This window comes from Vulpes lagopus, chromosome 7 (assembly GCF_018345385.1).
Source record: "Vulpes lagopus strain Blue_001 chromosome 7, ASM1834538v1, whole genome shotgun sequence".
NCBI lineage: Eukaryota > Metazoa > Chordata > Mammalia > Carnivora > Canidae > Vulpes > Vulpes lagopus.
In genome coordinates, this window is record NC_054830.1 from 57,519,801 (window position 1) to 57,532,114 (window position 12,314).

Below are 12,314 nucleotides of genomic sequence, written 5' to 3' on the forward strand. Positions count from 1 at the left end.
TTCATGGATCAGGGCTTTGTTTTCCTTTATTGTGACTCGGCTTAGGTCGTGACCCCAGGGTCCCAGGATGAGTCCCGCATTGGGTTCCCCGCAGGGAGCCTGCTTCTCCCTCTGCCTGTGTCTCTGCCTCTCTCTGAGTGTCTCTAATGAATAAATAAATACATGAAATCTTTTTTTAAAAAAATAGTTGAAAAGTGATGCAGAGGGATTCCTTATCCACTTGCCGCTGCCGTCCAGTCCGGGGGGACACCGAGGACACCTGCCAGCAAGCCCGCGGGCTCCCCCTGTCTTCCAGGACATGGCCGAGTCCTGGAGCTGCTGTGGGTGGGCAGGGGGTCCCTGATATCCAGCACTTGACCGTCAACCAGGCCGGAGCCCAGTTTGGGAAGGGGCCTCCCGCCTTGCAGCTCCCCCGCCCCCCAGATACAGCCCTCTACCCACAAACGGCAGTGGGGCTCTGGGTTTAACAATATGCAGTTTGGGTTTTCTCCTTAGTGGACTCTCCGGCCCCAGACTCCCCGCTGGCCTCCGGCAGTCCTGCAGGCGGGAGGAGGAGGGGTGGCTGCGTGATCTCAGAGGCCAAGTCCCAGGTCACAATCGTGATGTCAGAACAAAATAATTGAAGGAAAAGGTAGTGAACGGGAGACAAAGAGGGTTTTGTCCATGTAAACATCCAGAGCCTGTGAAGTTCCAGAGATGGAGGGCAGATGTGGGTTCTGCTCCTGTCATCCGTCCATCCCAGACCAGCCTTGTCAGAGAGTGTGCAGGCTTGCCGGGCCGCTGGGGCTGCCCCCCTCCTCTCCTGTCCTCTCCTGTCCTGTCTTCCCCTCCCCTGTCCTCCCCTCCCCTCCCCTCTCCTCTCCTCTCTAAGGAGTACGGTTGGCATACGGTATTACACGAGTTTCAGGTGCACCGCCTGGTGGTTCAACAATTATGTACAATTGACTGTTGAACAACACAAGGGTTAGGGGTGCCCACCACCTGCACAGTTGAAAATCCAAAAAACCCACTTATTTTGTTGTTGTTAAGGATTTTATTTGTTTGAAGGAGAGAGAAAGAGCGCCCAAGCTCAAGCAGGGGAGGGGAAGCGGGAGAGGAGAGGCCGACTCCCCACTGAGCAGGGAGCCCCACAGATGCAGGGCTGGATCCCAGGACCCTGAGATCGTGACCTAAGCCGAAGGCAGACACTTAGCCGGCTGAGCCACGCAGGGGCCCCAACCCACTTCTGATTCCCCTAAAGCTTAACAGCCGGCAGCCCTACTGGTGACCAGAAGCCTCGCTGACAACAGAAACATTCTGTTAAGGTGTTTTGTGTGTTGTGTGTATTATAACTGTATTCTTACAAAGGAAGCTAGAGAAAAAATGTTGTTAACATCATAAGGAAGAGAAAACACATTTACAGGACCGTACAGTAAACGATCCACGTGCAAATGAGGCCGTGCAGTCCCAGCTGTGTGGGCCAAGGAGTCCACTGTCCCCTTCGAGACGCTCGCCACGGCGAGGGTCGGTGCCGTCTGTAATTCCGCTGCTGCACATTTACCGAAAGAAAATGAAAACACGAATTCGGAGAGCTACGTGCGCGCCTACGCTAGGGCCCTCCGCGGATGCTCAACAGGCCTGGGGCCGCGGAGTCCGCAGGGAGCCACCGCTGCCCTTCCCCGTGTGCCCGCACGGTGGCACCAGGGAGCCGGCTTCCCCGCGGCCTGCGCAGGGCCGAGCCAGGCTGGGCGGGGCCGAGGGGGCGGGGGCGAGGCCGAGGGGCCGAGGGGCGGGGCCGAGGGGCCGAGGGGCGGGGCCGAGGGGCCGAGGGGGCGGGGCGGGGCGGGGCCGCGGGCGGGGCCGGCCTCCCCCCGCTGCCGTGGCCTGGGGCTCCGGGCCGCGCGCCGCTCCCGCCCTGCTCCGTGGTCCCTGCGCCGTCCTCGGCCACGTGGGGCCCGCGAGCCCTTCCCAAGCCAGCGGCCCCAGCCCCGGCTGTCTGCGGGGCCAGGAGCTTTCCTGGCGGACGGTGCCCGGCCCGGGGCGGCCCCGCGCCCCCCTCACTGTCCCCGGCGACGTGGCCTTGGGGAAGGACCCAGAGGGGTCAGGCCCACGAGGCGGCCCTGAGGAATCTCCTTCAGGTACCGGCAACCTGCTCCTTCACCATCCGCTTCACCAGGAGCCGCCGCGGCGGCCTCCACTCAGAGCAGCTCCACGGCCCGTAAAGGTTCCCTTGGGCCCGCCGGGGCAGCGGTCCCGGGCAGCCTCGGGCCTGTTCCCCGCTCAGCAGCCCCTCGTGTGGCAGGAGGCATGTGACGCGGCGTCCTGGCTGCCAGCTGCTGGGCCTTCCTGCGGCCGGGGATACCCCGTAGGGCCGCTGGGAACTGGCTCCTCATCACTCTCTGGCCGCTTTCGTGCTTTGTTCTAGGCTCCCTTTTGTGTGGTGTTTTAATAACGACGATTCACGGGACCCCTGGGTGGCGCAGCGGTTTGGCGCCTGCCTTTGGCCCGGGGCGCGGTCCTGGAGACCCGGGATCGAATCCCACGTCGGGCTCCCGGTGCATGGAGCCTGCTTCTCCCTCCGCCTGTGTCTCTGCCTCTCTCTCTCTCTCTCTCTGTGATTATCATAAATAAATAAAAATTTAAAAAAATGTTACAATGATTCAATACTGAGAATTCAGTATCCTACCTTCAATAATAGATAAAGCCAGACAGAAGATCAATAAAGATATGAGCACTTGAACAACACTATAAACTGAAATTAAGTCTAACAGGCATTCAGGAAACTCTACTGAACAATAGTAGAATATACATTTTTCTCAAGTGTATATGGAATGTTCTCCAAGATGTGTTAGGCCATGAACAAGTCTTAACTAAATGTAATAGTTTTTTAAAATTCAAGTTATACAAAATGTATTTTTTGATCACAGTGAAATGAAATTAGAAATCAATGACACAAAACTGGAAAATTCACAAATATGTGGCCATTTAACAACATCTCTTAAATAATCGTTTAATCAAAGAAGAAATCACAAGAGAATTTAAGAATTATCTTCAGATGAATGAAAACAAAATGAAAATGTACCAAACTGATAGGCTGCAGTGAAAACAGTGAGAAGGGGGAAATTTATAGGAGTAAATGTCTATCTCCAAAAAAGAAGAAAGATCCCAAGTGACAATCTAATTATGTAACTTACGGAACTAGAAGATCCAGAATAAACTAAAGTCAGAAAAAGGCTACAGGATAAGAAAACTTCAGGTCAATACTCCTTATGAATATAGATTCCAAAATCCTCAACAAAATACTATCAAAGTAAAGTCAGCAGCTTACTAAAAGGATTATGTGCCGTGGCCAAGTGAGTTTTGTCCCCCCCACCATGCAGAGGTGCTTCATAATAAGAAACTCCACGTAATACATCACAGTAGCAGATGAGGGCAGAGCAGAGTGGCTCAGAGACATGCGGCACAGGTGAGAAGGCCATACCACCCCCGGTTCAACGCCTTCCTCTTCTCATTCCTCAACCACTTGTAATTTGGCATGAGTTCCTCGACAGAAAGAGCTCTGCATTAAAACAAAAAAACAAAAAACAAAAAACAAAACCCAGCTCTAACACCCAAAGTTACTTCTTCCCTTTCATCTGTGGTACTAGCCCCACTGACCACGCTATACCTCTTGGGCTGGGATCATCCCCCAGCTTCCTTGACACCACTGCCTGTCCTCTCTGTGCCTCTGTCTGGGTCGCAGGCACTAAATATTTACTTCATCATTAAATGTTGGGTATCTTAACAACTCAATGCGCTCTTCACTTCTTGCACACTGCCTTCCATTAGGATGATTATCTTCATTTACCGTTGATACATCAGTGACACCCAAATTTACTTTATGCCCAGACCTCACCCCTCTGGATCTCAGACCCAGATGCACAACCGCTTAAGTGGAGGGATGCCTCCAAGGCATCTCAAACTCAACCTGACCAAGTCCAAGCCCACAATCTCCCTCCAAGGCCTAGTCCAGTCCCATCTAGGGCAGTAAAAGTCATCATTGGCCCTCCCACAGCCTCTGTCACCCCTTTGTGTTAATTTGCTCTCTTGAAATCTCTCATATCCACCCCGCTCCCTCCATCTCCATCACCACCTCATTCTAGGCACCACCCCCCCACCCCTCATCCATGTTACTGCCTCTGCTGCTCCACTGGCCCAACCACACCTATTCCTGGTGCCATTCACTCTGTTCTCCACATTGCCACCAGAGCAATTTTTTCTTTCTTTCTTTTTTTTTTTAAATTTATTTATGATAGTCACAGAGAGAGAGAGAGAGAGAGGCAGAGACACAGGCAGAGGGAGAAGCAGGCTCCATGCACCGGGAGCCTGACATGGGATTCGATCCCGGGTCTCCAGGATCGCGCCCTGGGCCAAAGGCAGGCGCCAAACCGCTGCGCCACCCAAGGATCCCCAGAGCAATTTTTTCTTAACACATATGTAGTCTGGGATTGTGTGGTAAGCAACCAAAGTTAGGTTTTAGCTATTTCTGGGATATCTCTTTTGTTGCAAGAATCTGCATGGGAGAGACCCCTGCTGTAGCATATGTTCAGGTGGATGTTCCACCCAAGGTGCTGGGCACTGGAATGCCAGCAACTCACCATATCTCTACAGCCACTCTCTGGGCCAGGGGGGCTCCAGGCTGGATTCTGAGCCACATTGCTCAGCAACTGCAGCATTAATAATTGTGACTTCAGGGGCTTCTGATGTCACAATGACCCTGTGGGCCTGGCCTGCTGAGGTTGTAGGGCCAATTTTCCTGTGGTAGCATGGCAGTCAGGACCATGACCAGCTTCCACCCTTCTGGCATCACATAAGCCAGCCCGTGAGTAGCCTGCAGTTTGGATGGTCCACTCACCCACTCCTTTCTGGCTGGAGACTCTGTGTACCCAGGCCTGTGCCTCTCTATGTTGTTGAATCAAGAGAGTGTTGTCGCCAGGGTGGGGTAGTCTTACGGATCAAGGGGCTTATCAGCTCTCATACCTGGTGTCTTCCTGACACTGCCAGGGCGCCCTGAGCCAAGCCCTGATTATCATCACTACCAGGATTTGGGGAGGCAGCCTGGGCATCTGGGAAGGACAGTCCTGGATCAGTTTGGGAAGCAGGAGCAAGATGGTGCCTGGGACCAATGGCCATGGTGTCAAAGTCTTGCCCTGGCCTCTGCAGTTGGCCCTTCTGCCCCAGAGGAGGCAGATTCAGTCATGTCAGTTTGCAGGGTCACGTCCATGGCTTAGGGGGTCTGCCAGTAGGTATGGAGTGGATGTGAGGGGTGAGGGGTGCCGCTTCCTCTGCCTTCTCTAGACCACTGGGTTCCTGTAGTGGTGCCACTTCTTCAGGTCAATTGCTGGCCAGGTCACCTCTCCCAGCCCCATTCAGGACTGTTTGGGCTGTGAAGCCCAGATGGCCACTCTGGACTCCACCTTGTCCCCTACTTACCAGGTGGCTGGGGATATAGGCAAGCACCTAACCTCTCAGAGCCTCAGTTTCTTTACCTGGAAAATGAGGATGATTTCAGAGAGTCTGCTCTCTGTCAGGTGGAGAACAGGTTAAATGAACTTGGCAGACACTTTGCTGAGCCCAGATCCTTTGTGTCCCACTGTGACACAGGCACCCATCCTGGACCAGGGCCCTCACCTGGCTTCTCAGGAGAGGAGGACCAAAAGCCAGATCCAGGGGTGAGTGACCTGCTCAGGTTTACCTGATAGTGAAGGCCTGTGGGGCCAGACCCACAAAAGGGACCCCTGTGTCCTTAAAACAGCCACGGTCGAAGGTCAGAGGCCATGGAAGCCCCCACTAGCCGCCACTGGTGTGGAGAGCTGCACTCCAATAAAAGCTCTTGGCTAGGTAGGTGAGTGAGTAGAGGGTCAGGAAGACTTCTTAGTGGCTTGGAGGGGACAGGCCACAGGCAGGGCTGCTGGCATTACTGTGCCAGGGCAAAGGCCCACCAGGACAGCCAATCATCCAGAGTCAGAGACCAAGCTGGCCAGGGTGTGCTTGGCTCACGGACAGGTGGGCTTGGCCTTGGACTAGGATGGCCTGTGCCCGGGAGACCATTGAGCTTCCCGTGGGGGACCCAGGGGTCCACGCACCGTAACATTGCAACAGGCAGCACCATGGCTGACCCCCTCCCTCCAGTCACCACGAGCATTTCCAGCAGCCCTTGCAGCCCCAGCGGGAGGGGAGCTTAGCCAGCCATTGATGGGCAAGGGCCACACAATTTGATGGCAAAGGAAGCACCAGTGGTCAGGCCTTAAGTCCTGCTGTTAGAAGGACTTAAGAACCTACTGGCATCTCTAGTCACTTGTATACTGCTGGGGGGCATGGAAAATAGTGCAGCTGTTCTGGAAGGTCGTTTGGCAGATGCTTTTAAAACTAAAAATGGACTTCCCATAAGCCACAGCAATTGCACCCTTATATAAATCCCAGAGTGACAGAGACTTATTTTCAAGCACAAACTTGTACATGAATATTCATAGCAGCTTTATTTGTAAGAGCCCCAAACCAGAAATGACCCAAATGTCCTTCCACAGTTGAGGATCAAACCAAGCACGGCACATCCGTACCATGGAATACTACTCAGCACTGGAAAAGAACCACCTGCTGACATTCACAACTGGGCTGGTTTGCTGAGGGAATTATGCTGAGAGAAAGAAGCCAGGCTCTAAAAGACACCTACTGGGTGGTTTTATTGGTATAACACTTGTAAAATCACATCAGTATAGAGATGAGAACAGATTTGTGCTTGCCAGGGTTTGGGATGGGCTGTTCAGTTGAGAACCATCCCAAGTGCTGGTTACATGAAGCACATATAAAATTGCACAGAACTACACACACACACACACACACACACACACACTCATACAAAGAGGGCATGGATAACTGCTACAGTGTGATGGGGCCAGGCATCAGCGACAGGCCAGCACCACCCAGCCCTCACTCAGCTCCGGGAGGGCAGCAGGGCCTGGTCCTCTGTCACCTTCCCAGTCCTGAGGGGAAGCTTCCTCCCATCACCTTCCCTGTTCTGACCGGCCTCCTCTTGTCTTCCAGCCATGGCTGCAAAGTGTGCCACAGCTTAACCCCCTTCTGTGATGAGCTCGAAGAACTCCAAGAAGTGCTCCCAGTGTAAGAAGAAGAGTAGAACCAAGGTCCAGGAAAAATTTGCCAGGAAGTTTCCGTACAGGTAGTAGAGCCCCAGACTGCTAGGCCAAGTCCTGCCTCTCTCAGGCCATGCCAAAGCACAATCGAGCGGAGTATCGACTGGACCTGTGACCGTCTGGGGTTCACTTTCTTCACCCCCATCCCAATCTGAGATGAAGGCCTCTACATAGGTGCCTGGGACCCCTGGGGCCAGCCCAGAGCCTTAGCCAGCTCCTTCCCTCTGGGCGGGGGCCTCACGGGAACCACCTGAGGTGCTCATTCACGAACACCTGCCCCTGCCAAGGGGCAGATGGGATCAGACTGAGGTGCAGGGTAGTTTGTAAAGCCCCAGGGCACTCAGGAACCAGTAGAGACCCCCAGACTGGGCAGCTCTGGGGCCTCAGCCAGCAGCAGTTACTAAATGTTTTGTGTGGGCAGGCTGTGTCCTGGAGCCCACCATCAATACACTGATGGGTCCTAGGGAAAATGCAGTGACTTTGGGGGGCCTCCTAGCTATATGACCTTGAGCGAGTCACTTGACCTCTCTGTGCCTTAATTTCCTCATCTATGAAGTGTGGGTAACTATACCAACCTCACAGCATGGTTGTGAGTGACATACGGGCTAATGTTGATAAAGCACTTAGAATGATGCCTGGCAAGTAGAAAGTTTGAGATGAGAGAGAGCATATGGCTGGTGGCTGCAGGCTCCCTAAAGATGCCAAGTGCCCACTGCAGGTTCTCTTGGCTGACGGAGCCCAATGTGGAGTTCCTGAAGCCCTGGGAGGTCACGAAGATGACCACCTCACTGCGGGATCAACTGCCCCTGCAGAAGATGTTGGTGGCAACGAGATCCATTCCAGTCAGAGGGTGAGTTACAGGCCCAGGATGCTGCCACAGGACAGCCGCTGCCACCTACCGACCACACTCAAGCTGCTGGCCTTTCACCCCAGGTCTGCACACAGACACCCAAGTGTCTCTCCCAGTAGGCTCCACTTCCAAGCTGAGGAAACTGAGGCCCAGAAGTCCAGTGCTCCTTCCCAGAGCAAGGCAGTTTGTGGGAGAGGCTGCACAGGAGCCTCGGGCAGGCAGGCCCTGGCCTCACCTGGAGAGGGCCTTGTCCACACCCAGGGAGAGAGGCCTGAGGGGAAGCTTGGCCTCCATTCTTCCACATGGCAGAGGCAAAGCAGAAGAGCCAGCAAGTTTCTGGTCTCCATGCAGCCTGCTGCGAGGGTGGAGGCACTGGCAGGGACTGTGGCACTGGGCACCTCTAGACTGACCATATGCACACAAGCGTCCCTCCCACCCTGACATACACAGTGAAATACCTGGACACCCTTGAAAGACCCCCCCCCCCAAACATTTCATGTACTTGCCCTAAACTGGGACTCAGACCCAGGTGGTCCCTGGGCTGGATGGCACACACCAGCTGTGACATAATGAAGGGCTTCCATGACCCGTTGGTGGGGGCATCCACCCTCCAACTCCAAGGTCGGTTCTGTGCTGACTGGCCATGCCTCTGACTCCACACCGTGCATGCATCTCCTCTGCTAGCTCACAGCGACTCCCGCACATTCCCTGACCCGACACCCAGAGAGGTGACATGAACACTCACACTAGTACACACGCACACACACACACACACACACACACACACACACACAGCTGCATGCCTATTCTCTGACACGCTTGCCCTGACTTTTGTCCCAGGTCTCACACTCCCTACCTCATTTGGCTATGGGTTTTGCTCCAAATGTCTGAACTGGACCCGTGGGGGCTGAGCGGCAGAGGCTGGAGTCTGAGAGAACGGATGTTCCTGGGTTTCAGCTTCTACTTCTGCAGAATGGGATCAGCTTCAAGCTGAGGGTCTTGTGGGCACCAGTCAGACAGTGCACAGGGGCCCAGACTCTTAGTGCTGGGGCCTGCCCCAGGGGGACTGCAGCTCCCCTGGAGGGCGACATGGAGCAGAGACCTGGAGGACACACCAAAGCTGTCAGTGGACGTGTCAGGGAGTTTGGAACGCAGTGGGCTTCTCAACCCCCCCAGGGCCCAGCACCAGTGGGGAGCTGATCCATCACTTGGGTGGGAGGGGTGGGCAGGGGCCAAGAGCCCCAGGGCGGGGAGGGGGCTGTGGCTGTGGGACCGTTGCCAAAGGCATCAAAGTAGTGGGGAGCAGGTGGGGGAGATCCCTCACCTCATCGTCCACCCTCTGAACCCCCACCAGCCCTCTGCTGGGGAACTGCCCAGAGTGGGAGGGTTGGGGGCCAGAGGACCGTGGTCAGCAGATGCCAGAGTAGGGTGGAGAGTGGATGAAGAGAGAGGATGGGAGAGGGCGTGGGGTTCCAGGTGAGAAGCAGGGACCTAGTAGGAGCAGATGCTCCCGGCAGCGGGAGGCAAGTGCAAATATGCTGAGGCGGGATAGAATAACGTCCCACTTAGGGAATTTGACGTGCTGTTTTTCAGGGTGGCTAGGAGACAGGCAGGGAAGAATGCGAAATGCCAACATTTGTCTGAGGGGGAATGGGGAGCCACTGAAGTCTGGGGAGCAGAAAGGTGGCATGCACAGACCTGATGTAGCCTTAGAGAAGACTGATTAGGGGACGAGTGGTGGCTTCACATGGGGGGTGGCCATGCAGTGCTGGCACAGCTGCTTGGTGGCAGTTCATTGGCGGGCACGGTGGACTAAGCCCTGGCCTTGCATGAGGCACAGCACAGGAACCCTGCTGGGTTCTGGCTTGGACATCTGTGGGGTGGCGGCTCGTGGGGGACCCTGGGGAGGTCTGGCTGGGGGTAGTGTCATTGCGGCCCTGGCCAGCATCTCTGGACTAGTGGGGTTCTTTGGGGGCTTTTCTAGGCTTGGGGCCCCAGACTGTATATCACCGTCTAGCTTCAGCCCCCTGCCGCCGCCGTCTCCACTGAGCAAACTTTGGGAACTCAAGATACTGAGCCTCCGCTTCCCCCGGCTGGGTGCCCCCGCTGCCCCCACCGGCGCCCAGGCTGCCCGGCCCTCTGCAGGCCCCTCCTAGAGCCCAGCTCCGTGCGGCCTCCCCCTCGGCCACCTGCCCCTGGCGCTCCGGGCAGTGGCCACAGAGCACGGCCTTCTGGACGGACGTGAACTCTATTGAGGGGAACAGCCTTGAAGGGGGCCACTCATCTCCTCGGAACCCACACCATGTGAATAAACTTCGCAGGTTCAAATCCTATTTCCATTTGGACAGAGTGCTTTGCTTTCCGAGCATCTGTCTTCTCATTGGTAAAATGAGGTAATGTTTCACGTTGAGGGGTTGGTGTGAGGGTTAGAGAGTATGAATGTCGTGTCCCAGAATTCATCCCAAAGATGTACTCATACATGTAAGGTAAAGATACTTGGACAGCAGTATCCATTACAGGCCGTAGGAAATGGCCAAGGATCGGAGAACCCTGCATACCCCCGCTGGGGGCTGTTCAGCGGTACCACCCCAGCCCCTGAACAACCAGGCGGCCGTGGAATGAAGGCACAGCTCTTTATTTCCTGGTCTGCAGCAATCTACAAAGCATATTCAGAGTTTTTCTGAAGTACAGCAGAAGTGTGAGATGCTCCCATCTTGTGCGCATCAGGAAACTGTGTGTGTGCGTGTGCGTAGTAGGTAACAATCAGTACCTCTGTGTAGAACTGGGGAACCTGGGGACAGGCCTACTATTTTCTGAGATTTTAATACATGAACTAATACCATGTTGTTGGCGTATTACGAATTCTTCAAAGAGAAGCGTGGGATAAAAATCAGAGGCTGGTGTTAACTGCTTTGGAATTTGTGATAGCTGCACCATGGAGCAGGGTGCCTGCTGAAGATGCAAGTGCTCAGCCTGTGCTCTCCTACAAGGAGAGGGATCACCTGGAGTCCTTGGGATGGTAAATAAAACTGGGGAGACTGGCTATAGAGCCCTCCCCCTAGGAGACAAGGGGGTGAGGGCCCTGAAGATGACCAAGGTGGCTGCACTGAGCAAGGTGGGCAGGTGGCCCTATTGTTCTGGAAAGAAGGTGGAATGAGGTCCCCTGTGGAGTAAGAATTGAAGAGGGGCCTTCCCTATGCCCTGGGGACAGACAGGAGGGTGATTCCCAGCCTGCAGGAGGCAGGAGTCAGTTCTGCTGTGTGCTCCTGGGGTGCTGGGGCCTGGGGAGAGGGCACAGAGGACTGCAGGGGGGCACCCCAGCAAAGGGCACTGGGGCTCCTGGGTGGGAAGCAGGCCTGGTGTCCTGTGCACCATACAGCATTGCCCTGCTGGTGGAAGGGAGTCGAGACCCCAGGGTCCCTGCCCGTTAGGCTTGGAGGCAGGCTGATTTCCGTTTGGACTGTGTAGGTCTCAAGACTGTTCCTCCAATGCTCACAGCTATGTTCTAACTTGTTATATGCAAAATACAGCATTGTGTGCCTATGATACAGCGTGATGGTGAAGTGACCCACGTGACCGCTGGGTCCATCTGCCTGGGAGCCGCTTCCCCAGCTGCCTCCCTGCCCCCAACCTCAGCTCTCTCCTATCCTTCTAAAACTAGTATCTCAAAAAAAAAATAAAAAATAAAAAATAAAAAAAAAATAAAACTAGTATCTCAAAACAAGACATCGTTTGCTTTTTTTTTTTTTTTTTTTTTTTTTTTTTTTTTTTTTTTAGCGATACAGGATTGTATTATGTTCCATGCAGCTTTTTTCCTCTATGGCAATTTGCTAATAAGAGTCACGTGATGCTGCATACAGTTCACTTGATCATTTAGTTATCATGTATAATCGTGCATGGCTTATGCATCGTCTTTCCACCAAATGTTTGGTTTCCAGTTTTTCCTGCTGTGGACTCAGCTGCTCTGAGCACTGGGGCCCTGTGCCAGGCGCACATTGTTCCCTGAAGACTTGTCACTGGCTAGAAGGCTCCTGAGTGCCAGCCAGCACCACCCCGTTTTCCTGAGTCCCATTCCCACCGCACGCGGCCATGAGCAGCTTATAGAAAGAAGCTCTTCTGGATCCGCCTGGGTGCTACTCTCGCTGAGGCCGCAGAGGGTTTAGGAAGTAAGCCAAGGAGGGCAGGCAGGGCTCTTGCAGCACATGGGTCAAAGCCAGCCCTGCAGGTAGAAAAACCTCATACCAGCCACCCAAATTCAGAGTCATAAACTATGCATGGTCTTCAGTGTGAGGAAT

The 12,314-nt window shown here is 54.4% G+C and overlaps 1 protein-coding gene across 1 annotated transcript; it reads left to right on the forward strand.

Moving 5' to 3' along the window:
• Window positions 1-7,820: 7,820 nt before the first annotated feature.
• Window positions 7,821-10,196, forward strand: C7H3orf22 (chromosome 7 C3orf22 homolog). Its single transcript, XM_041762867.1, has 2 exons — window positions 7,821-8,019; window positions 10,004-10,196. The coding sequence occupies exons 1-2, from the start codon at window positions 7,826-7,828 to the stop codon at window positions 10,173-10,175; spliced, it is 366 nt and encodes a 121-aa protein (XP_041618801.1). The 5' UTR covers window positions 7,821-7,825; the 3' UTR covers window positions 10,176-10,196.
• Window positions 10,197-12,314: the final 2,118 nt, after the last annotated feature.